The following is a 25,374-nucleotide window of genomic DNA, read 5'->3' as shown; positions in this document are numbered from 1 at the left end:
TATTTCTCATATATATATCAATCTCTCTCGGGAGGTGGGTGTACATGGTTGTCTGTGTTAATTTACTCTTTGCGGCAGGGCACATAACGGAGGCAGCGTCTAAACATCAAATCCATTTATTCGTTCGATTCGTTATCGCTATTTTATTATATTCTAGAATTCTTAACGCCTCGTATATGATCGTACATCGAGCGACTGGAGTACGAGACAATAGATCAGCAACTATAATAGTTATTCGATGTGTGTTGTGTGTGTATGTGTTCTCTCTTAAACTTCCTTTTCTGCAGCATCCTAATTCATTTAGATATCTCGAGAAGAGCCTGATCTTCATGGTACTACGATACGCTCGGACACGAAAAAAGATAAAAGCGGTTTAATGCATTTTTAAATATTTTTTATAATTAAAAGCTTTCTTTTTAATTCTCTCTTTCAGAGAAATTTTCTAGTTAATTATAACAGATCAATAAAAATTTGCTATAATTTGTACAAAATTGTAAATAGGAAATAAAATACATATACTTTCTTATACAAAAATAAAGTCGAAAGTAATACAAAATAATTTTTTTCATTAATTTTTCAACTTTTAAAATCGAATCGTTTGATGTAACTATAAATACCGAATTAGAAAGAAACTCGTTTTAAGATGTCTCAATTCTTTCTTTCTGCCAAATCGAGAATAATTAAAATTTTTTAAAATTAATTCGCCTTTTTTGATTATAGAAAATTTAACGACACGTGCACGAATGATGCCTCCTATTCTTTCGCATCTTACAAACATATGCAACTAGTGCGACGCGGCCAGGCGAATTAATTGATCAATCAAGTGAGCTTCATCTCTCCGGTCCTCCTCTCGCGATTCGATCGCCCAGCCAACAGTGACAAAGGGCATATTTTTATCGCGCTAATCTGGGATATTATCTAGGAGAGGAGTGTGCACAGTAAAACGCCCTGCTTTCTTTGCTTTCCTTGCTTTCCTTGTCCCGATGCTCCAGTCGTTTTTCTCGTAACAGCCAGGTGTTTAGTCCGTTATTAACTTGCATGTCCCGTTTCGGCTCGATGGACTTCTAAAGATGATCGTCACATATCGCAAGCGCCTACACGCGCCTCTATATCGATAGTTTTACACCCTTATTAAAGTGTCCGTCGCGGGGGAGGGTCCTCACGGACTTACCGGCGAGCACAAAATTGGTTAAGCATGCAGAGTTAAATGACTCTCTATAAACGCTACAAGACCAGTATGACTATGTACCAATCAGTGAGATAATAATAATATTATCGTATGCCGACTTATAGCACGTCCCTTTCTCTCGCTTAACTCACAATGCGCGTTTTTCTGTGATCCATTATATTCCGATATATAATCGCTGTACATTTTACGTTGTGAGAGATCCACTCGGAAGGGTCTCCGTCTCCCCTCCGCGCGATTCAATCACCATAGACTCCTAACACGCGAACGCTCTTCTAAAAATGTGCAAAACCCCGCGCCAGGTTTATCTCGCAATATTTACAGTATCTCGCGCGCGTTGCGACTTACATATAATAAAACTTGGTGTTTGATAGCAAAGCTTTTCTTTTTTCTTTTATTTTCTCTCGTCGAATATCGAATGGTTTTCGCTCTTGCCGTTCTCTCTCTCTCTTTCTCTCTCATTCTTTTTCTTTCATAGCATCCCCGGCAAAACCAATTTCTTAAGATTAAAAGAGGAGATCGCACAATATCTATTTTTCGACAAAGCGCACGTAACTTTTACGTCGACGTAATTTTTTGCTCCTCGATCAAGGCCACATTCCTCGCATACTCGATTCGCACTTTAACGTTGTGTACTACCGATACTCGTCCACAAGGATTGAACAGAGACAGGTTTCCACAACGATTCAGTAATGATTATTAATTAGGAACGACTCACGCAATGGAGTTTCGCTGTGCGTTTAGCGTCAGATAACGTATTATCAATCGTTTTTTAAACAGAATAGCAATCGATATTGGCATCGAAGCTTGCGACTACAAAAGAAAGGAAATGTCAAGAAACTTATTTTACAAATGCACATAATTTTGAGTTATTTGATTTTCGCGATCCTCGTGCAAAATGTGCATTTCTTAGCCGAATGAGAGTATAATATTGGTCGCTCTAATCCCAAAATATTATAATTCATAAATATTGGTATATCGTACATATAACATTCTCGAAATTTTCACTGTGCGATTAATATACCCGATTCAACGAATCTGTTTCGCTCGAAATAACATTTAGAATCTACCGATTGAAACATGAGTCCTTGGTAAATTTCAATATTGGGTCCCTGTATATTTTATGTACCATTTCCCCTTTCATCCGACCATCCCTAATCATCCATATCCATGAATCTTACATTTATATATATAAATATATATATTTATATATATATATTTGTATATATTATGCGCGAGAAATCTGTTTATCGCAAAAAAAAAAAAGAAACGGAGCGCTTCGAAGGGTTGTTTGTCTTTCATTTCTTCTATTCTTTTCTTCTATCTACTTCGCACAAATAAAATTATGTACTCGGAAAAGAGTCGGAAGAGGAATAAAAGGGAGGGAATATCTTGTACATCAAGAGCTATACACAGTTTGCTTATTGTTTGTTAATTTTCTCCTAACTATATATATCCTAACGCCAAGCAGCGAGTCACACCTACCTACGTAAGTTATCGTTTTTAATAAATTCATGTTTTTATGTATATATCTATTTATATTTATAGAGCACTAGAAATATTAATATATATATGTATAATACATATGATATATTAATATGTGATAAAACTTATCTATGATCAGTATGAACGATCTCCAAATGCGATGACGCACGTACAACAGTATTATTGAGCTTCGATTGATTCTAACGACGGTCGGCGCGATTTCGATACCTATACTGATTCATCTAATAGTCTAGACAATGTATATATATATATATATCAATTTTACTAAAAAAATTCAATGCTATTTGAGTTCGTTAAAATTATATGAGTTTCAGATTATCCTCAACGACACGAACGAATCTTTGAATTTTGATAGGTCTCTATAGCTTTTTTAGAGGACTACCGCAAAATTTTATGAATGACATTAAGGGAGCCGAAGAGAATATAGTGGAATCGCGGAAGAGCTCAATATTAATTTGATTAAAAGCGTTTCTCTATTAACGAGCAATATTAACAAAAAAGAAATAATTATTAAGTCGTCGTGATCGCTGCCTTCTTCCTTGTCCTTAGAACAACAAATTTCACACTGACCGTATATTTTGAATATTATCCGCTAAAATTTTAACTATGTACAGATTCGTCACGATTACCGTCATCGAAGATCACATGAGATTGACGAGTCATGCAATTGCACGAAAATTGCGGAGGGGATAATAAATATGTTACAAACTAAAATGCATCAAATTTGCATTGCCGGAATAAAACTGCAATATAAACGCATCGTTCTATATTCGATATTAATTATAACGCGGGTAGAAGAGGCACTTTCTGATAAAGTCTTTCGCGTATATCGTACACCCGTAGATGTATATTGTAAATTTTAAGATATCATAGGTGCCTATTTTTTAATTTTTCTCAAAATCGCAAAATACGATCTTGTTAAATTAAGTAATTCCCAAGCGGCCGAATCCAAGAATGTAATAGAAATCAGTAAACATATTTTATAAGAATATACGTTAATTTTTAATAAATTAAAATTAAAAGCGCTGCGCCCCTTTTTTTACATGATTTCGTATATCCGCGTAATAAAGAGACATTGTGTGCTAATAAAAAATAATAAAAATAAATAAAAAATGCATAATGTTAAAAAATAGATTATAATGTATTTTCACGGGAGTATTTTCCTCTTTTACCCGGGAAAAGGTATATAACTGCAGTGAGAGTGACAAAATATTTATACATCGTGACGATTTCCACATACGCACGCATCTCCATACATAAAGTTCGAGAGATTGTTTTTTTTCTATGAAATGATCTTAGACTGGCAGACGAAGCGAAACAGAACATTCTGCGGGAAGCATGAATTAAATTCGTTGACATAAGAAAGTATGCGCCATGTCCAGAGGATCCAGTGGAACGTACTGCTTCGCTTTCTCGTTTATAAAATAGAAGACAATTATTATCGGCAGAGAGCTTCAGTAGTCAGTCAGTGTTCACGATATAAGGGGGTTCGCACGAAAATCAACATTACTTACTTCCGATGGTTCATTATGTGTTCACCGAAACCTTATCCGCGATATAGATACTCTCTTTTCGTAGTTGTACATTATGTATATGGTGTTCGCATTGGAGCGACATAAACAAGTTTATAACAGAAATGTTTATTAGAAATATGTACCGTTATTACAGGGCACGATGGAACAAGACAAATTGCATTTTTTTTTCATGTGTAAATAGCATACTATATATATATATATATAATGACGTTAATTTTATTGCCACATATATGTAAGCTGTGCTTACAGTAAGTATGTTTTTCACATTATTTCTTATCTATGTAATTGCAAAAGCATATATATGTATATATGATACACAGCTCTCTCTGTATCGATGCTTATTGCTAATAAAATTTAGTTTTTTATTTTCACACAATGTCGATAAATAAAAGTAATATTCTTCAATATATATTGAATTTTAAATACGAATTTCACAAATTAAACGATTTGAAAACGTGTCATCGAATTGAGTGCATACATATTGTCTTATTCCAGTTAGCGCCCAAGTTAATTATAATATCCCAAGAATCTAGCGACCAACTCTTAATTATCTACAATATACAAATCAATCTATTTCAATTTATACGTGCATACAGTCCCTTGGTGCATGCGCATCTATGTTTACGAGTATTTCTATCCGATTCACGTATATTGAGGTAGACGTAAAATATTAATTAAATAGCTGTTTCTGTCCTGTTGCGATTTCTCGACAAGTTTGTTGGCAAGAATTTACAACGACCGATGTGTGCAATATATAAAAGTATATACAGATAACTGAGTCAAGGTAATGAGTCCTAATTTTAAACCAAACACGTTACCGAGTCCGCCAATAGTCCCTTTCACAGTGCATTATGAGTAGATCCCACGACTCTTGGAATATTCAATAGATAAATTAAATGACGAATATGAAGAATGCGATACGAGAATACGAGAAATAATATATATATATATATATATATATTACTATAAAATTTTTTTTAATTTAAGTTTTCTCATCACTAATTAAAAACACGATTTAACAAGTGTGCAATTACACATAATCAGCCGATGTTGAGAGTGTTATATTAGGAAGCACGTGCGCGGCCGTTTATATATGGAAATCAGCGGAATGTTGCAAGATCTTCTTGAACGATTTCCGGATTTTGCGACACTTCGCTCGTTACGTTCGAAAAGTTTCTTTGAGGCGACTTTCGCGATATTGTCAAATCACCATTTTGTAAAGGATATATAACAATCTTCTTGAAACATTTTCGGTTTCGTAGCATTCCTCACGCGGAGACACACTCGTATGATTAATATAACAACATATGATACAATTCGTTCCCATAATTCATATATCAAACAGTTTTCTAATGTGTGTATGTATGTGTTTGTGTATGTGTGCTCTTGAAACGATGCACTTGCTCTTCGTATGCAAATTAGCTCGCGGAATTACAATTTTCAGTACGCGAAGTAGCGCACCCAACATTTGCAGGTATTTTCGGCTTCCTATCACACTCTCGATTTACAATCGCGATAACTGGGCGGTAAGACTGGGGTGAGAATTGGGGAGGGGAGGAAGGGGGAGGATATTACAGATAAAATAATAAAAAACGCGATCACTTTTTGATTTGCAGCCATGGATGCTTCAGGCACTCGGCTGCAGTAGCTCGCATGCTCGGATTAAATTCGAGCATCGGTGTTAGGAACTCTGCGAACTCACGCGCTTCGCTTGGCGTCCAATCATATTTCTCCGTCAACACTTCGTACAGGCCCCACGGTTTCAACCCGGTAATATGCTTCAATTCACCCTTTTTGTTAAAGTATATCTTTGAGTTCTTTCCCGAAAGAGCGATACGTCTCGGTATTTCTCCTAACAACTCGATTATATGGGCCAAATGATCTTCATCTCTGAAATGTTAATAATCGATTCGATTTAAAATAATGTGAAAGAATGATTTTTAGTAAGTTTATATAACTGCATTAACTGCTATATATGAATCTTGCAATCGTTACCTGCAGTAATCTTTACCACTGTGCGGTTCAAAAAGATAATCACCAGTCGCCAATTCGAACGCCATGCAAGCGGTAGACCATATATCAGCAGAGGTATCGTATCCGGAACCTAATAGAACCTCGAGCGACCTGTACTGACGAGTTTGAATGTCATCTGTGAATTTCTTATGAACCCAGCATGCATTTCCGAGATCCGCTATCTTCACATCGACCTCGCACTCCATTATGGCGGGATCCAAGGGCGACACGAATGCCCGTTTCAATTGCTTACTTTCCGGTGGATTAAATGATCTACGACCTACAAAGTAAGATGATGGATAACAAACAAAATTGTGCAGTAAGAAACAAAGATAGATGCGTCTTCGCTCGACGTGACACCTACCTTCGCTACATTCGTCAGTGTCCTCAGCGTCGGGTGGTAATACACCTTCGCCGCAACTTTTTTCTACGTCGCATAGAGTCATGTTGTCCATCTTCTCGGATTGTTCGGGCGATGGATTCTGTATCTTCTCGCCGCCCGCTAAACCATCTACTCCATTCATGTGTAAGGAAGGCGCGGACGGTTCCGAAATATCGGGTGAACCTTTGCTCTCCGTATTATCTTCTATGCTTTCTGTATTAAGATCCTGATCTAGGCTATTCGTCTCAACCTCCCCGTTCTCTCTTATGCTATTCGCGAGTTTACTTTGCTCCTCTAATTCCTCGATTTGCTCCATCTGTTTCTTCAAAAGCTCGTTCTGGCGCTTGGCTTTCTTCTTTAATTTTTTCTTCTTGTTCTTGGACATTTTAGAATTTGGTATAGGTTCTTGAAATTCCTTCGGCGCGGTGGAAATTAGAGACACTGGCAACTTTGCTCCCATAGAATGCAGTTCTGTCGCTTCGCAAGCTAATTTTCGTATATAGATCTCATCGACACATACAAGAACATTTTCGGGTTTAATGTCTGTATGAATAATCTTACCTGAAAAAAATTCAACATACTATATATAATGGTAAATTTATCTTATAAATTGCAGTTACAGCATATTTTTTTCATTTCAAAAAGTTAGCTAAATATATACAATTTCAATGTGATTTAAACATAATCTTACATTTATTATGAAGATAGTCGAGACCTTCGAGAACTTGTCTGATGATGCGTTTAACGTTATTTCTTGGAATTCCTCTATAGTTTGACTTGATAATCAATTTAAGAAGATTATGTCCAAGCACTTCAAATACCATGCAAACATGCAGACCATTTATGCCGCTGATCTTGAAGTCATTGAGCAACTGGACGGTCTTATTGCGCTTAGGATCGACGGGATCTGTATCGCGCACATCTTTTAATAATTTAATTTCATCCAATGCAGTCTCAGTAAAATGGGATGCGGATTTCACAATTTTAAGCGCCACAAAACGCTTATCCTGTATAGAATCAGTTTCAAGACATCTCGTGTATTTTATGCAGGTGTAAAAAAGCTCATTATCAAATTCATTATTATACCTGTAAATCCCAGCAGAGCCATACGGTGGAGAAGTGACCCCATCCGAGCTTACGAGTGACGTGATATCGATTTAGAAAGAGATCTCCTATCTTCACAGGATGGTAACCGCCTTTACAATAGTCACTGCTGTCCTCTTGCTCCTCGTCTTCGCTACTGAACACTTCGTCATCGTCTTCTATTGTTTCATTGCTAGAACTATGACACGGTTCCGGTCTACGACAAATGTATTGATATATCATAAACACTAAGTAACATGTAACCAACACCATGTTTGTAACAACTAACTTTTCACAACACAACAAAATTAGGAACCCAATTTGAAAAAGCAAGAAAGCAGTTACATGTTACATGTAATAAGATTATACGTAATCGTCATAGATTACAAATAATCATTTATATTACTGTTCATAATTGCTGCAGAGATAATTGTGCTTAATTATCTTACATTGTACGTTACATTAATTATTGTTAATCATAAAAAATGTCGATTACAAATATATACATAAAAAGCATGAAAACCTTTAAAATCCCTGTAACAAAGATGTTTGAAACAACCACGAGGAAACAAATTAAGACAAAAGTTTGAACGCGATTGTTAACGAGGAGATTCAACGACGAACTGTCATCTGACGTTAACATGCGTCCGGATTTGCGATACGTTAAAGTGCGTGTGCGTAATCGTAACGTGTCATCGTTCGCAACATTACGGCTAGTGCGTAACGTAAGAAATCCGGACGCATCTTTGATGCCGGCTGTTCCAATCGAATCGTATCTGGGTTACCTGGTCCCGTTGTCGCCGGTGAGGACGCGCATCATGCGGCTGCTATCGGAATACTCGAAGACGGTAGCGGCAGCCGCTTCTTGGCCGCTACGCGGTCCCTTGGAGCTCTGCGCGTCCTGATCACCCTGGGAATTGGCCTTGCCCTTGCGCTTGCTGGGCTTGTGCCGCTTCTTCTTCGCCTGGATCGCCAAGACTCGCCTGTTCACGTCCGTCTTGGCGCTCATCTCGCCGGAGTAACTGGATCCCCGTTCAGGCCTCCCGCTCTCTCGCTGCAACCCCCTTTCCCTATGCCTTTTCGCACGCAGGCACGCACGGCCCGCACTTCCGCTCGTTCCGGCCGCTCCTTCGTGTTCTTCTCGTTGCTGCTACTGCTGCTGCTGCTGCTGCTCTCGCGCACCGATATATCGCGGTATACTCGCGCCCACTCGATTCGACCAAGCTTTCAGCTTGTCTCCCTCGTCTCTTCTCCGTCTCACGTAGCTTCGCGCGCGACAATCGCGCGAGAGATCTCTTTACTCTCGCGGATTCGACTCTATTATCACTTCATCTCTCGCGCCGCGCACTCCGTTCGGCCGTTGTTTGAGTATGGCCGTCGCTGTACGTATGTACGTCCATTCGCATTCGTGCATATGTACGTACGTAGGTACGCGCGTATCCACCGTACCGCCTCCCGTTCGCCGAGATGAGCAGGTGTCGTCGTGTTCCCTGGCAGGTCGTCGACGCCGCGCGATGCTCGTCGTGCACCGCCACCGTCGCCGTCGTCGCGCCGCCTTCTCGCCACCGACTGTCGCCGATAGTTCCGCTTATATATCGCTCCTCGCACGCGCTGCCTTGCTTCTTACACGTTACACGCCGTATACGCGAATACGACTAAATGCGACGACTGACAATGAGCCGCTCTCCTCCTTTCCACGCCGCTTGCAAATTTTCACTTCACCTGCAATTTTTAGTTAGCAACCGCCGGCATCGCCATCACCGCGCTCGATCACGATTACGCTCATCTCCGCACCGTGGCAGCAGACAGACCTCAAATTTGAAAGACACGCAATAATTTATTATTATTTTTTTGCCAATTTTACATATTTATCTTTTGATATATATGTGTGTCTGTGTATATCGCGTAGAGATAAAAAAAAATATTGTCCTATACCTTATCCCCCTCGTATGTATACGTTCTCGTTCCTCTTTTTGGCAAGACGCGATGATGACGTGCGTTGCTCTGCATCGTCACACAGCGATTGCGCGCTTCGATGATTCGAACAGCGCCTTTGAGAATAATTATTGGATTAATAACATGTACATATATATACAGTTAATATCGAACGTGGTAGAATTATGAAACGAGATACGCGCACGAATACTTTATAATTACTAAAAATAAAGATTAAATCTCGATATTTCAGAAATATTAATTATTAGCAAATTATTTTTATCAAGTTACACGTCCGATTTACATTTTGTATAAATTTATAATCGGTCGATGTGAAAATAAAATTCGTTTGTTTTACTTTTCTATTATTTCCTAAAAAAATTAGAATTGAAAATATATAACTGGGAAATGGCGGGATATCTATAAATATTATGTAATGTTCTTTGTGGAATCGGTCTCAAAATTTTCGAATGTCCTTTCAGTAACAGATTCTCGAGCCCATTTGATGAGATGATGTTTCCTTAACGAGAATGTCGAGGCATCAATAGTTTTTCAGTTACAAGCAGTGGAAAAAGAAGATATATGATGGAAAAAATTAGAAATTTGCAAAAAAATGACCTCTCTCCATCGTTAAGAAAACATCGATTCCAACTTGGCCAGGGAATCTGCTATTAAAAGGACATGCTCTGAGATTTTGGAACATCCTATATAAATTTTACCCATAACGCAATTTCCTTGATTTTGTGAAGCGCGAATCTCAACGATCATGCGCGAATGACGTAAGCAGACGACAACGCTCTCTGTGACAATTTCTGACAGTTTGTTCGTTAAATTACATTTACATATCTATCGATAAATAGAATCAACACATAATATACAACCGGCGGAGATTGCAAATTGTATCAGTATATCTTTTATCACGTTTTATCAGATTTTTTACAAAATATTCTACATAGCTGAAATTTGTGCGCATACAGATATTAGTGACTAATAATCTGTTAAAATATCTTCAGCATTATTAAAGATTGCGTAAAACGGTGGGTTTACAACACTTTTCGATTTCATTATTATCTAGAATAAAAACATAACTTTAATCGAGTATTTTGTTATTTAATTTTTATGCAATTGTGTTTATGTAACAAAATGATTCTATACTTATATTCATTATTGTTACATACGCTTATATTGACATTACAAGTAAATTTTACTTGCTATATGTGAAGAGGTTAGTTGGAAGAACAAAATAAATATTTCATGTATTATATTTGCGATGTGAGAATTATATACTATGCTCTTTAGTTCCAATGTATCCTAACGAGTCACTTTCATGTTTAATATCTTATATGCTTAAAAAATTCCTTTTTAAAGTCTATAATTTATTTATGAATTATATTATATAAATATTTTTTCATTAACAAAATAATTTTAATAAATATCGTTTTCCATGCGGTAACTTATGATGTTGCAGGTAGCAATGGATACATTGGAACTAAAGCAAACTCTGACTGGGCACAGAGGCAGAGTATGGAATGTTTGCTGGCATCCTAAAGGTGCTTATTTAGCATCTTGCGGCGAGGATAAAACAATTATAATATGGGGATTAGAGGGGCTTAAATGGGTTACAAAAATGATCCTTACCGAAGGACATTCTAGAACCATTAGAGAATTAGCTTGGTCTCCCTGTGGTAATTACATTGCATCAGCAAGTTTTGATGCGACTACTGCAGTGTGGGATAGAAAGTCAGGACAATTTGAATGTAATGCAACATTAGAAGGGCATGAAAACGAAGTGAAAAGCGTTAGTTGGTCAATCTCTGGTCAACTACTTGCTACATGTAGTCGCGACAAATCAGTGTGGGTATGGGAAGTGAACGATGATGAGTATGAATGTGCTGCTGTCATTAATGCTCATACTCAAGATGTAAAAAAGGTATGTCTATGCAAGTTCATCTGTTGAAAAAGAAAAATTATGGTTTAATGTAGATTTGTTTGTTCATGATTAATTAAGAAAATATCAATTTCAATCTGTTTTGTTAATATATAAAATGGAAATTGTTAATATATAAAACGGAAATTTTTTATTTTTTATATGTAACAAGAGTGTACTTTTTTTTCAGGTGAGATGGCATCCCTATGAAGAGATTCTGGCTTCTGCAAGCTATGATAATACAGTAAAAATATTTAAAGAAGATGCGGCCGATAGTGATTGGTCATGTGTTGCAACTTTATCATCTCACACATCTACAGTATGGAGTCTCTCATGGGATAAGATTGGTAATCGAATAGCAACCTGCAGTGACGATAAAACAGTAAAGATATGGCGAGAATACAAACCTGAAAATGAAACAGGCATTCCTACGCCGAACAATGAATCCGTTTGGAAATGTATTTGCACACTGTCAGGCTATCATACCAGAACTATTTACGACATTGACTGGTGTAAGATTACGGGTTTATTAGTGACTGCATGTGGCGACGACATAATTAGAATATTTAAGGAGGATAGTGACTGTGATCCACATCAGCCGAGTTTTACAATGATTTATTCAATGGACAATGCACATGCTCAAGATGTTAACTGTGTTCAGTGGAATCCTACAATTCCTGGACAATTTGCCTCTGCAAGCGATGATAGTTTAGTGAAAATATGGTTTTACAATTATAAAGAATAAAACTACAAAGATATAGTTATGTTTTATTTGCAATACAATTTTATCTTTCTTATTTAAATAGAGAGATCCAAAAATAGTGAATAATAAATTATAAAATTGGGAATCAATGTTTTCAAAAATGCTGCCAAAAAGGATATCATTTTCTTTATGTTCAACAGTCTTTACTCAATATCTTTACATTTTTATAAAGATATTGAATAACAGATATTTTGTAACAAATTCTATAAATAAATAATGTATTTAAATATCTGATTATTATATTTTATGTCCTTGATATCATTTTTAAATGTAATAAATCATATATCATCTGATGTCACATCTTCATTTTAGGGTTGCACATAAATGTTAAAGCGCTTATACAACGTGGGATTATTTCGCAATACTTTTTACTTACGATATAGATATATTAAAGAGTACAAATATATCAAACAGTATAGAACGATACGTACAATGAGTAACATCGCAGGAGATAGAACTGGCATACCTTTGAAAAATATTGTGAAAGAAATAAATGCGTTTGCGGATACCTCGCTCGCAGCTCCCTGGGACAACGTTGGATTACTGATTGAACCCACAGAACCCAAAAATGTGTCATGCATTTTACTGACGAATGATTTAACCGAAAATGTTATGGATGAAGCCATTGAATTAAAAACTGATTTAATCATCACATATCATCCATTAATATTTATTCCATTGAAGTCTATTACAACTCGATCTTGGAAGGTACTATCTTTGTAAGATAGTTAGAAAATATAGATTGTTAGAAATATCATCTCTGTAAAATTGTTAGAAAATTATCGAGATTTTTAATTTATATCTATATACAATAGGAACGAATAGTGGCAAGATGTCTAGAAAATAAAATCGCTGTCTTCTCTCCGCACACCAGTTTTGATTCCGTACAAGGCGGTGTAAATGACTGGTTAGCGCAAGCTTTCGGTAAAAAAAAAAAAAAATTACATCTGACAATGAGTCAATTATTAATATGTTAATATCTTATCCCTTATAAAAACCATTTTAAGAGTTTGAGAAGAGGACGCCGATTCAGCCGGATGCGAATAATACGACTTATGGAATGGGAAGACTATGCACCTTGAAGAACCGGATATCTATCGACGAAGCGGTGAATTTAGTAAAGCAACATACAAATCTGAAACACGTAAGATTAGCACGTGCACATGGTGCAGGTGAGTTTTAGTAAAAATAATTTATATCGCTTAAAAAAAAATTTGATGAAAGTATATAATCACTACTTTATATGATTATGATATTTTAGATGGTTATATTAATAGCGTTGCACTATGTGCCGGAGCGGGCGTCTCGGTATTGAAAGACGTCTCTGCAGATTTGTATCTTACGGGTGAAATGTTGCATCACGATATATTAGATGCCGTACATCGCGGGATCCATGTTATATTAACAAATCACTCTGATTCGGAACGTGGTTTTATGAAGATATTTGCTTCGATATTAGAACTTGCTTTACAAGGATCTGTCAAAGTGTGTCTATCTGAAGCAGACAGGGATCCATTACAAACTGTATGAGTTGTTACAAAACCATACTCGATACATATGAGACAGAATATATTGCTCCATTGTTTAATGTAAGAATCGATTACGAATAAATTACAAGCAGTATCCCTCATATGAAAGGAATTCTTTATTGACAACATAAATTATTTCGATTTTTATTTAAACTCAATGAATCGTGTACTAAAACTGGCATATTTATAAATAACATATTGAAGTCATACAATATGCAGGTAAGAAAAATATTTTCAGAATATTTTAATTAAAACGCGGGTTTTCTGTTCCGGTTACATACAAAACGAAATAAAAACGAATACCTTTTTTTATTTTTGTTATATTAATCTAGTTTATTTAAGAATACTTGAATATTGTATTATGTACATAAAAAAAAAGTTTCATTGTGTGAAAAATCTTACTGTGCAACATTGTATACATATTTATTTTGATCGAGAACTTTAATCTTGTGACGTCGTGATTCTTAATTAAAACATTCTATCTGTTAATTATTTCAAATTTAATTTAATATTAATAAATCTACACAAAACGTCTTTGTCCAGTTCTTGCGAATATGTTATTTACACTCGAAATAAGAAGAAAACGGCAATATATACTTTAAATGACACATAATTGATACGTATGGTTTAATTATAATAGATTTATTTGCACGAAATAACAATTAGCTATTATCTAGATTCGGTCAAATTAAGAAGTAGACATGACTGTCCCAAATTGTTCATATAAATTCAAATAGTTACGCAGCGAAACGCACGATACACACATATACTGACGTTCTAATTTTAATTTGCACGGCGGCAACGATATACAGGCATATCCTGAGGACAAGATGCTGTAAATCTCAAACCGTTTATTTAACTCTGTCTCTCCTCTCTCGTTATACAAACAAAGTTTTTAAGATATATAATCTAACATTATATAAGAACCAAGCGGATTTGTGTTTCTTTTTACATGATTATCCAGATTTTATGGTTTGTTGTTTTTGCACACACGACATATTATATATTCATACATAACTTATTACATAAAATATGTGAAGATATATTACATGTCGATACCCGTACAATATACGATATCGTACAGCAAACAGGGCCAAACTTTCTTCGATAATCTCAAACGTTATATGTAATTATACATAATCACGACAGATTAAAAAAATTATATAATATATTATGGTCTTTTCTGTTACTTATCGCTTTTGCATTAGAGCTACAACAGTCATTCGAAACAATGCAAATTCTTGCTGACAAATAAATGTTTAATATAAAATAAGGTGTTATTAGAATGAATAAATATATATATGTCGTCCGATCAATAGAATTCTGACATGATCGTAGAACGATATTCATATTTGATGGTCATAAAAATGCATTTTTTATAATTTTGTTACGAAACACAACAGAAATTCATCAAAATCTTTTTTTTTGTATTGGAGATAATCGTTAAGAAATAATTGTGTCTTAAAAACTTGTATCGTTCAAGTGAATGACCCCATTATTTCAACATGACATGCTCAGTCATGCATTATTTAGTGTGTTCTTATTTTAGCGCAGCTTTACATCGTATTATATATATATATATATATATATATATATATTCTCGTACATGTCCTCGCAACATAATGATAAATTTTAACATATCTTTATGTTAAAATGTCTAATATATGTTTATTAACAGTAACATGTATACATTTTTTTTGGCAAGCACAACGTATTGTCTTGTAAACTGTGATAAAGTAAATTTAACATTACTTGCTGCTCGGATATGAGCTTTCCGAATTAAATAATCGACAATTATTTTCACAAATATACCCGATTTTCGTTACCCTGTCTTCACCCAATCACACCCAGATCACATTTTAACGGTGTTTTAGTAACAACGAAAATCTGTTTCCTCGTTTTTAATTTTTACATCTTTTATTGTTGCAAGATGATTCTGTCACTTTTTTTGATTTATTGTTATCCCCGTTTCGTCCTTATATCTCTTTTAATGGATGTCTTCCGTTTCAAGATAAAACTTTTTTTTCGTCTATTATATTCATCTATAAACTTTTGCGAGGTACGCTCTTATTGACGTAGATAGTACAAGTGATGTTTATAAGTCTATAAAGAATATATATAATATAAAAAAAAAACAGGAAAAATTTTATTGAAAAATATATTAGTTATGAAAAAACAATTCAATTTAAAAATATTTAATAACAAAAAATGATAAAGAATGATATAGCAACATTTTAAATATTTATATTCAAACATACAATATATTAAAACAAATATAAAAAAGTAATAAGTCACGCGTTTTATCGTAAAAAGGCTTTTCAACTTGCAGTTTATTTTATCGATCATTTATTCATACGAGTTTTTTTTCTATAGAGTGTTCAATAGATATTCATGCGCTATCTTTTCTCGAGAATCAAGTGACAAAAAAGCGAAAAAAATAAATTTGAAAGGAATATCTCAAACTAACATTTATAATGGTCCATTTCTACATCTAATAAGGATGATTCAAAAAGGTCAGAAGCGTGGTCGAGATCATTACAAAAGGTAAATTGGCTAATCTTAGCTGCCCGCCGTGTTGCATCGCAGCCGGATGTTCCCCTGCGAGAATCAGAAGAAGAGATTATATAATATTTCCTTTTTTTTTAAATAACAGTTTTGCGAGGAAGTATTTATTTTTCGCAGTACACTTTGGATAATCGGAGCTGCATAGAGAAAAACCACTAGGTATATTAAGCGGCTGTACACACATTATAACAACGTAATAGCAGGTGCGTTATAAGATTAAGAAGTATACATACCATTAAGTACATGAACTAAGACTGTCTTTGTGTTTGCGTTACTGGGATGGCAGGTGTATTGTCCGCTATCCGCTGGTTGAGCACGTTGAATTAAAAGGTACGACGTCGTTACTTCGCCCTTCTCCGTGATAACCGATACCCCTCCTCTCGGACTGTCATAATTGATCGCCTGTCACGTGCAGATTCCGGAAAAATGTTATTCTAATTAAATTTCTTCCTACAATGTTTATAAACAATAGCGTTCGTCGAACCGACGAGGAAATCTATTAATTAAATGATTGATTAATTTTCAGTTGAAAAAATCTGTAGCGATACTGATTGGCAATGCTTATGAGGAAAAATTATTTTAATAAAATAACTGGATCTTTCTCGTTCTAAATATGAATGTATAATAGATGCGAAATCAATCTTTAGCGAGTTTTATTATTATCCTAAATCATATAACAATAATCATAATACAATTACAATGCAATATAATTCCCTGCAATAATAATTACAGAAACTTTTTTGTCATGTGAATTTATTTAATTAAATATATTTTTGCATGACCGCGTATACGCCATTATGTTTATATTTTACGAATATATTTCCTCTTTGTGAATTAAAAACTGCGTAAAACTCTCCTTCATTCTGACTCGATCGCATTTCCTGGTTTGTAAACTGGTGGAAATCCAGTCCCGGAAACTTTGGTAAAATCGATAATAGCAGATATCAGTTTATGTCTGTATTTCGCTGAGACTCATAATGTTTTAGAGAGCAGAACTTACAATACTTTCAAAATAAACGATTTATATGTCACTGTTGCAAAATGGATTTCAAAAACTTTCAAAGCTTTCCGAGAAGATATTACAACTCCTAAAATATAACTGCAACTGGATATTTTATCTTTTTTATGTTCAATTAAATATGCTTTTAATTAAATATCTCTCTTATATATATTTTATTTCTTTTTTGATACAGTTTATATTGAGTATTAGCTTCATATTTCGATATCTGATAATTCCTTTGAGTTCTGCTTTTAATTTAATGTTTTTCCATTAATTTCATTAATTTTAATTTTATTAATTTTTCTCGTTACGTTTTGGCAATCGCTACATTGCAGTTTAAAAGCAAGTATTTTATTCGTCTTATATTGTCTATTCAATAAGGCAAAAATAGATTTTTTGATCAAATCACGTTGATTATTATATTTTTGTGCTACAAATTTGCAACGCGATATCTAATTATTATCGCAACATATCACATATCTATATATTGCATATTGCAATTACGTATCGCACATTAATTTATCGAAAGCTTTCGTCCATAGGTAACAGCTTGTGTCTCTTTAATATCGTAACATAACAGATCGGATTGATTTATATATTTCGAACTCGCGCGAAAAATGTGACATGCAAATATCTCTGAAATGGTCTAAGATATGAAAAATTCTGCATGGTTTTACGTGTGCGTGTTTCATGCAAAAATTTGAAAAAATCTGCGTACGTTGTCTGTTCCACAGACTAAAACGACAAATATTTCATTCGTTTTTAGTCATTTGTTAACAAAATATTCTATATTCGTTTTCTTTTGCTACACAATCAGATATAATTCATTCAGATCTTTTTCAATCAAAACAAAAATTCAATTATAAACAGGCCTTTGCATTTAATTGAGTTCCAATAAGCTATTATACATACAAAAAGAGAGACTATTTTAAATAAATTATTATTGAAAACCTATATCTATGTATACATATATACGTTTTTATCATTTTTTTTTGCATATAGATGTATAATATTGTTACATTTATATGTACGTTTCATCTCTACATATACGTTTCTTCTTTAATCAGACTGATATTATTTCCAATAGCTCTTTTTATTTTTACATATCTCAAAAGGAATTTACTGACATTCCATGCCACAAAGCTTTAGTGTTTATTAAGAAGTGATTGCAATAGGTTGCGGTTCTCTATTCATTTTCTGAGAAAAACCACAAGTCTGTGAACCGAAACGTCAATGAATAAATCTGTTCCTTTAAAGGGTTTTACTGACATTTCATATTCTATATCATAAACCTTTAATGTTTATTAAAGGATAATTGCAATAGGTTGCGGTTCTTTATTCATTTCCTGAGGATGGCCACAGGTTCGTGAGCCGAAATGTCAATGAATAAATTTATTTTTCCGCATGACCGATTATGTACCAATTACTTAAACACACAAAAATATTTAAAAAATAAGGGACAGTTACATTTAACTTCCATTAAACTTTGGTTTAATTTAAAATTTAATTTTAATATAAATGTAGTAAATAATATAATATAGGAATAAATTTTTTGCGCTTTTAATGGATAATGTTAATATAATATATTTCGCGTAAGAGCTGATCTAGCGCGCATCAACGTCTACATGTCATTACTACAACTGCATGCCGCCAGTAAATTCCAATGTAACAATGCCGACGAGCTGAGTGCTGTCGGCGGACCGCAAAATGTCAAAAATTCTGAAATTTTGGAAAATTTAAAATATCAAATCCACAACACTCAGCACAAATATTTGTACTTTCTGTATACTATATATACTATACATTTGTTGTAATCCGCAAGAGAATACTACATCGTACCAATATCATTGCAAGATTCTCTGTGAATATAATGCCATTTTTCTACTCTACCTTACAATACAATAACCGTTAGTTTTAATTAATATAAAAATATTTTTTGATATATATGTGAACAATGTTGCAAGGATTAGTTAAATCCAACATTGTTTGTTTTCGAATTACATAGTTTACATTTTATTTTATTCAAAAAAGATTATTTCGGACAGAGAGGTCATACCGGGACGCACATTTTATCGAGATTTTTAAAGTCCAATAAATTTCAATATGATTCTTTCGAGTTAAAATGTTTATCTGAAGATATTCAGAAGTCAAAGAATAATCCAAAGTAAAGTTTTTTTTCTACGGTATAGCCTTCTTGAATTAGGTTGATCTTATGTAAGCTTTTTTAATGAGGATATATAAAACGGATTACACCGTGGATAATACCGATTGCTCAGGTCGGTGGAAGTGCTGCAAGTGGAAATTCGCTCGAATACCACTGATGTTTGGTTTTTCGCCAGCGGTAATTTTATTCGTCGCTGATTGTTAAATCTTTGCGCGTGTTGGTACTTTCAATTTTTATATTTTAATTTAGTTTATAATTATGATGTATGATAATGATAAATTCATGCAATTAGGGATGCATTAATGGAGAAAGTTAACAGAGATTGATGTTTGTGCGAAATAAATTATACCAACAAGACAGTAACGTGATTGTGCGTTTACCGATTATTTATGCTATATATGCTGCATATCGCAACAGGCATAAATTCTCCCTACAAACGACGGGATTAACTGGGTCATAGGGATAGAAGGAATGCGTGCGACCAGACAGACGGAAAATACGGGGCTAGCAGAAATACTATGCGTCGAATCTTTTACTCCGAGTTCGAGCGAACGCAAGATAGGATTGGCTAGTACAAGATGCAATAGCATCGGAACGGGATAAAAAGCAAATGATGAGACGGAGCAAGTACGCGAAAGAAAATCTCTGCGTATGTGACACGATAGCTTACAGGATCGAGCGCTACAGAATAGATAGGGGTTTGGAGAAAGAAAGTCAAATTCTTGGGGAAATAGAGTAAGAAATAACGTGACAGACGGATGAGCAAGATTTGGACCCACAGGTGAGGATTGCGATAATCGGATTTCAAAAAAAGTCTTCGAATGAAAGAAAGGGGAACGAAAGAGATAAATAACCAGTGAAAAAAAGAAAGAAAATGGATTTGCTCGTAAAAGAAGCGAAAGAAATGGCAGAAAAAAGAGAAAAGGAGAGGAAGATGAATAATTAAATTTATAATGATATTAAACAGAGAATAAACAGAGTATATAATAGTAGAATTTGAATAAATCACTCTTATTTATTATCTATTATATATAATAATAGATAATAAATAACAATAAAAAAAGTTGCACTAGAAAATAATATGTCAAAAGTAAAATAAAAGATTTGACTCAACAAAAGCTATGAGTAATTAAACTAAATGTTTCTAAATACATATTTATTATATAACTCTATAATGTTAAATTGAGTAAGCATCGATGAAATGATAGTGAAACATTGAAAACGTACAGTAAAAAGGAACGAGTGCGTAATATTCGCGCAGAAATGGAAGACACTGCGAAAACGGCGAGAGAGTTAATACGATGAACTGTCGGTGGAGCTCGAAAGTAGAAATATAAGATCTAAGTAAAAGCCCACAAGATACAAAGACAGACACGGTCGGAGAAATAGGTGTTGTATAATGTGACCCAGGGTTAGTGAAGCACACACTGGAGAAACTTTTGCGGCAAAGGAGAAAGACAAGGATAAGACATAGATTTTGAAGTTGAGAAATGAGATGGAGTTACAGCGATGTTCGTACATTTAAAAATTGAACAAGGAGAAACGGTCTCTAGACAGGTAATATTAAAATTAAAAGTTTTCTCTCCTGCAAACTCGGAATCTTAAACTTAAAAACTTGTTTAAAACGCGTCACACACCGAACGGATAGAGTGAGCGCGATTCGAATAAGAGATGATAAGAAGTCACGGCGAAATGGAAAGACGCGGATTTAAGAGTTGATGTCTTTTATGTGACATCTTAGAAATAATTATTGAAAATTAATTTATCGGCATTTCTCTTTCTTCTTGAAATCACTTTTAATTTAGTCAAACAAAATTGCACTTAATGGCAACATACCTCATTATTGTGAGTCCATTTAATGGTAAATGGTGGTTCAGGACTATGTCGTACAACGCAGGTCAAATTCATAGTGCTATCCTTGTTTATATACATTTCTGGTTCTCCAATAATCATCGTCACAGGCTCTGTGGGTGAGGATAGAAATATATATATATATAAAACAAAAAGTTATTATTTCGAAATCATTAACTGCAAGAAGAAATAATCTGATCGGATATCTCGCGCAAGAATTGTGTTAATTTACAGAGTATTATATTACTATCAATATAGATGTATTGTTCCTTTTAAATTGCTGCGAAATACGGCGGAAATTTGATTAGTTTTTCAAATTTAGTTTCATTTAAACCTGTTAGTTTCTCTGTCAATTTAGGTTATCATAGAATTAAAGGATATTATCTTTGTACGTGCTATAAAAACATTCATATGATGATAAGAGGTCAATTTCATGCTTTTTTTCGATTTTAATATTAGTTTGTAAAAGAGATCCTATCTGCCAATTTTCCTTAGTAATTTTAATAGACATTTTAAACTTTAAATTTTAAAATTTTACAATATTGATGTAAACGTTGTAATTTATCCGACGCATACACAAGTTTCATGATAGCCATGAAAAAAGCGAATATTCTGGATTCATAAAGAATTTATATTTTTCAATTACATTTATTATTCTACATGACTTATTATTTCCTTTGCAGTGCGTTCGAATATAAAATTAAAAACCATTGGCATATAGTAAGTTAATAAAAATAAATAAAAGTTAAACAGATATAAAAAAAATAATGAAATTGAATTTGTACATATCTCCGTGCATTAATTAATTATTCCTTTTTTTTTTAAATTAAGCTTTTACTCTTTTTTGCAATATATTTTGCAATTTTATATTATTTCACTACAATACTTAATTTGATGACAAAAAATAGTATTTTTTTAACAGATTTAACAAATAAAAATTTATAAAAATTAAGGTTAATTATCACTAATGGATAAATTATAGACATGTTAAACTATTTGTTACTTGTTTGCTTATTGCGTTGATATTATGATTGAAAACATCAATATTATATATAAACAAACATATAATACCAAATGTTTCTAATAATAATAATAATACGGATAAAGATTAATATTAATGTGTCACTAACGTGAAAAATTATACTTTCTCTCTCTCTCTCTCTCTCTCCCTCTCTATCTATCTATCTCTCTGTATAATAATTGCTGTTATCAGAACGTTAAAAAAAGATTTATCGCAAAATATTTTTGATAGTCAATTTTTATATAATATTAAATATTGGATTAATTTCTATATGAATCTGAACTTTAAGGAAGATTGACATTAAATAGTTAATATATTAAGTTAATATTAAGTTCAAGATTATAGAAGCTGATTAAAGTTACTATCCGCAGAACAAGCGAGCATGCATAATGATAGAAATTTGTAATTCGCGAAGTTCCCGGAAACTGTGCAATCTGTCTGACGAGCTTCGTACAAACTTCAACGAGCTTCGTAAAAATCTTACGGAAAGGAAGAAGTCGATTTCATAAACCGTATCTCCTCGCGATAATTTAATTCTTCCGGTTGAATTCGTCGACGCGATGTGAAGCAGATCGTGAAGACAAGATAGTAATAAAATATCTAGGAGCCGCGTATGTGTGTGTGCGTGTCCCATTGAGAAACATTTCCCGCGAATGATTAAGTCATACAATGAATCAACCGCCGTGGTGCAGCAAATTCCGTGAGTATCGCGATGCACGTGCGGTGCACATTAAGCTTCCAACAAGCAAACAGATATAGTATGAATTTCCGCGTCGCGGTGAAATCAGCACGACGGTCTCGTGCGGTGAAAAACAAGATGAAAAGAGAAACAAGAGAGAGAGAGAGAGAGAGGTAGAACTCACCGACGACAGAAAGGAGCATGGAATGACCTATGGGCGGCGTCGTGGATACTTGACACTCGTATGTGCCAGAATCTCGTCGTTGAGGGTATTTTACTTGTAGCGTCCAGTCCTCCGTGTGCGGAAAATGTAACGCGACGAATCTCTGGTCCGATGTATATGTCTCGACGCCCACGGTGAGAAGATGGATATCCCTGTGTCTCACCCATGACACCTGGAAAAAAAAGAACACCCCTCGCACCCTTTTCGTCAGATGTTCATGCCTTGCTCGTTTGTAATTCGCACAGCTGAGCTTCCAGAATGAGTACCCACAATTCGATCGATTAAAGGGATTGCGATCCGAATCATGTAAATGGATTTGAATTTCAATACGAACGTGTAAAAAATGATCCTCCGACAATGAAACGAGCGAAAGATTTATTTTCCTTTATAGCACATGAAGAATCGAATTCACTAAAAAATTCATACCGATTACAATGTCTCTGATTTCAACGTAAATTTCATATTTTGTCGATAACATTCGATGGATCGTGCTCTTCACCGCATAGAAAGAAAGGTACACATGATTGATTTACATTCTACATAAACGCAGTGTGCGTTCGAACGTATTATATTAGCGAGAACGCGGTCGATATTGAAATACCGAACACGTAGAATGAAAATGCGTATTCTCCCATAAAAACGGCTTCATTGAGTTTTGCACGCGTGCCTGACATACTAAAGTTGAGATGAAAAGGGGCAAAGGTGCAGGCACAAGAACCGTGACGCGGCTTTTGTTCCTATGACGCGCAGTTACGTTTGATCCAACGTTAATGAAAAGCGCATATTTGATTTTAGCTTTAAAAAATAAGAGATGTCCAATTGAAAGAAAGGAAATATGTAAAATAAATGTATACTTTTGGATATACTATGATATGGAACAAAATCATTATATTGCAATTTAATTTATGTTAATTGTGACTAAAATAATTTATAGCGCTCTTTGTTCACTTCATTTCAGTATTCATGAAGATTTGCTCGCGTGCATATCGACCTATATATATTTTTCCTACATTCTACAAATGCATTTTCAATGTGAAGTACGAAGGAATATTTGTATATATATGTGATTCCCAAGCGGGATACACTTATATACTAAAGTGAAAAGATCGATTTATCAACTTACGTCAAATTTCTACATTTTCGCATACTTTTGCTAGCCATCATAACATCAGATCTCTCTTCGTGCTTCTTCTTTCCTTTTTCTCCTCGTGATTATGGCATGCAATTTACTACCATCCGTGAAAAGTCACACAAGCAAATAATCTTAAGCTTTCAGAAATCCATTTTGAAATTGTCAATATGTACATTCAATGTCTCTAAGTGCACAATTCTTCGAAAGCGATGTATCGAATGTACTTTTCTGATCAACATACAATGACGTATAATAATAAGAAGGAGCACGCATTAAAATCACACGCATGTAAAAGTTAATTTTACATAATAATATTCATGTATTAACATGACTAAAATATGACTCGATTGAATTTTAATAAATAATTATTAAATATTGTACTAAAATGTATCCAATGAGAATAAAAAAGATGTTTCTTTTTTCAATAATTTCCAAATAATTTTAGATATAAAAATTTTTGCATTGCATTAACTCCTCCTTTGAAATAATTAATTTTAAAATTAATGTATAATCTTATATATAATAACGTGGAAAATGCACATTGTTCTATAAAAATATATTTTAACTATCTACGTAGAGCTGCAGATTATACCGTTGAAATTCAAAACATATTTTTCTTTCTCACAAATGATATTAAATACTAGAATTTCAGTAATGATTTTTGTATTAATTTGTCATTCAAGATAATAAGTTTTCCCTAAAAATTAACGCTAGTGTGTATAAGGCTGGGACGTGCAAAATTTACATTGCTCTATGAAAACGTAATTCAACTACCTACGCATGGACGCAGCAAAGAGACAGATTGTGCCGGTGAAATATAAAAAACGGTGCTAACGAAATAGGGACGAGCAGTGCGAGCAAAAACTCAGACGCGAAAGAT

General features: G+C 34.1%; 3 protein-coding genes across 7 annotated transcripts in view; 1 reads left to right on the top strand and 2 right to left on the bottom strand.

Moving 5' to 3' along the window:
- Window positions 1-2,934: 2,934 nt before the first annotated feature.
- Window positions 2,935-9,747, bottom strand: LOC115233869 (SRSF protein kinase 3-like). Of its 3 annotated transcripts, none has more exons than XM_029804486.1 (7): window positions 9,641-9,746; window positions 8,491-9,516; window positions 7,709-7,922; window positions 7,314-7,629; window positions 6,605-7,183; window positions 6,223-6,520; window positions 2,935-6,117 (listed from the first exon to the last, which is right to left on the bottom strand). In XM_029804486.1, the coding sequence occupies exons 2-7, from the start codon at window positions 8,712-8,714 to the stop codon at window positions 5,826-5,828; spliced, it is 1,923 nt and encodes a 640-aa protein (XP_029660346.1). In that variant the 5' UTR covers window positions 8,715-9,516; window positions 9,641-9,746; the 3' UTR covers window positions 2,935-5,825. The 3 variants fall into 3 exon arrangements, with proteins under 3 accessions (XP_029660346.1, XP_029660347.1, XP_029660345.1); XM_029804487.1 differs by having other exon boundaries at window positions 7,709-7,904; XM_029804485.1 differs by having other exon boundaries at window positions 6,223-7,183; window positions 9,641-9,747.
- Window positions 9,748-10,458: 711 nt separating this feature from the next.
- Window positions 10,459-13,960, top strand: LOC115233932 (probable cytosolic iron-sulfur protein assembly protein Ciao1). Of its 3 annotated transcripts, XM_029804587.1 has the most exons (5): window positions 10,462-10,677; window positions 12,643-13,038; window positions 13,146-13,254; window positions 13,338-13,502; window positions 13,592-13,960. In XM_029804587.1, exons 2-5 carry the CDS (start codon window positions 12,655-12,657, stop codon window positions 13,858-13,860), a joined length of 927 nt encoding a protein of 308 aa, XP_029660447.1. In that variant the 5' UTR covers window positions 10,462-10,677; window positions 12,643-12,654; the 3' UTR covers window positions 13,861-13,960. The 3 variants fall into 3 exon arrangements, with proteins under 3 accessions (XP_029660446.1, XP_029660447.1, XP_029660445.1); XM_029804586.1 differs by lacking the exons at window positions 12,643-13,038; window positions 13,146-13,254; window positions 13,338-13,502; window positions 13,592-13,960 and adding exons at window positions 11,109-11,570; window positions 11,758-12,557 and having other exon boundaries at window positions 10,459-10,677; XM_029804585.1 differs by lacking the exons at window positions 10,462-10,677; window positions 12,643-13,038; window positions 13,146-13,254; window positions 13,338-13,502; window positions 13,592-13,960 and adding exons at window positions 11,097-11,570; window positions 11,758-12,557.
- Window positions 13,961-14,490: 530 nt separating this feature from the next.
- LOC115233936 (hemicentin-1-like) overlaps window positions 14,491-25,374 on the bottom strand; it is a 21,087-nt gene continuing 10,203 nt past the window's right edge. Inside the window, exons 4-6 of the mRNA XM_029804590.1 lie at window positions 21,425-21,552; window positions 16,658-16,826; window positions 14,491-16,457 (exon numbers count right to left, since the gene is read on the bottom strand). Coding sequence (XP_029660450.1) covers window positions 16,351-16,457; window positions 16,658-16,826; window positions 21,425-21,552 — 404 coding nt within the window. The 3' untranslated portion in view covers window positions 14,491-16,350. The remainder of the gene's footprint in view (window positions 16,458-16,657; window positions 16,827-21,424; window positions 21,553-25,374) is intronic.

This window comes from Formica exsecta, unplaced genomic scaffold (assembly GCF_003651465.1).
Source record: "Formica exsecta isolate Colony F162 unplaced genomic scaffold, ASM365146v1 scaffold191, whole genome shotgun sequence".
Lineage (NCBI taxonomy): Eukaryota > Metazoa > Arthropoda > Insecta > Hymenoptera > Formicidae > Formica > Formica exsecta.
Note: the sequence above shows the minus strand (reverse complement) of the source record. Positions and strands in the feature narration are given on the sequence as shown.

What these genes read in the sequence shown, in the direction of transcription:
- LOC115233869 (XM_029804485.1), bottom strand. Translation starts at nt 8,714, where the DNA reads ATGAGCGCCAAGACGGACGTGAACAGGCGAGTCTTGGCGATCCAGGCG. An exon ending in ACCGGCGACAACGGGACCAG is followed by an intron (nt 7,923 to 8,490) that starts GTAACCCAGATA and finishes CATTTGTCGTAG; the next exon opens with ACCGGAACCGTGTCATAGTT. An exon ending in GGCTCTGCTGGGATTTACAG is followed by an intron (nt 7,630 to 7,708) that starts GTATAATAATGA and finishes GATTCTATACAG; the next exon opens with GATAAGCGTTTTGTGGCGCT.
- LOC115233932 (XM_029804585.1), top strand. Translation starts at nt 11,097, where the DNA reads ATGATGTTGCAGGTAGCAATGGATACATTGGAACTAAAGCAAACTCTG. An exon ending in ATACTCAAGATGTAAAAAAG is followed by an intron (nt 11,571 to 11,757) that starts GTATGTCTATGC and finishes CTTTTTTTTCAG; the next exon opens with GTGAGATGGCATCCCTATGA.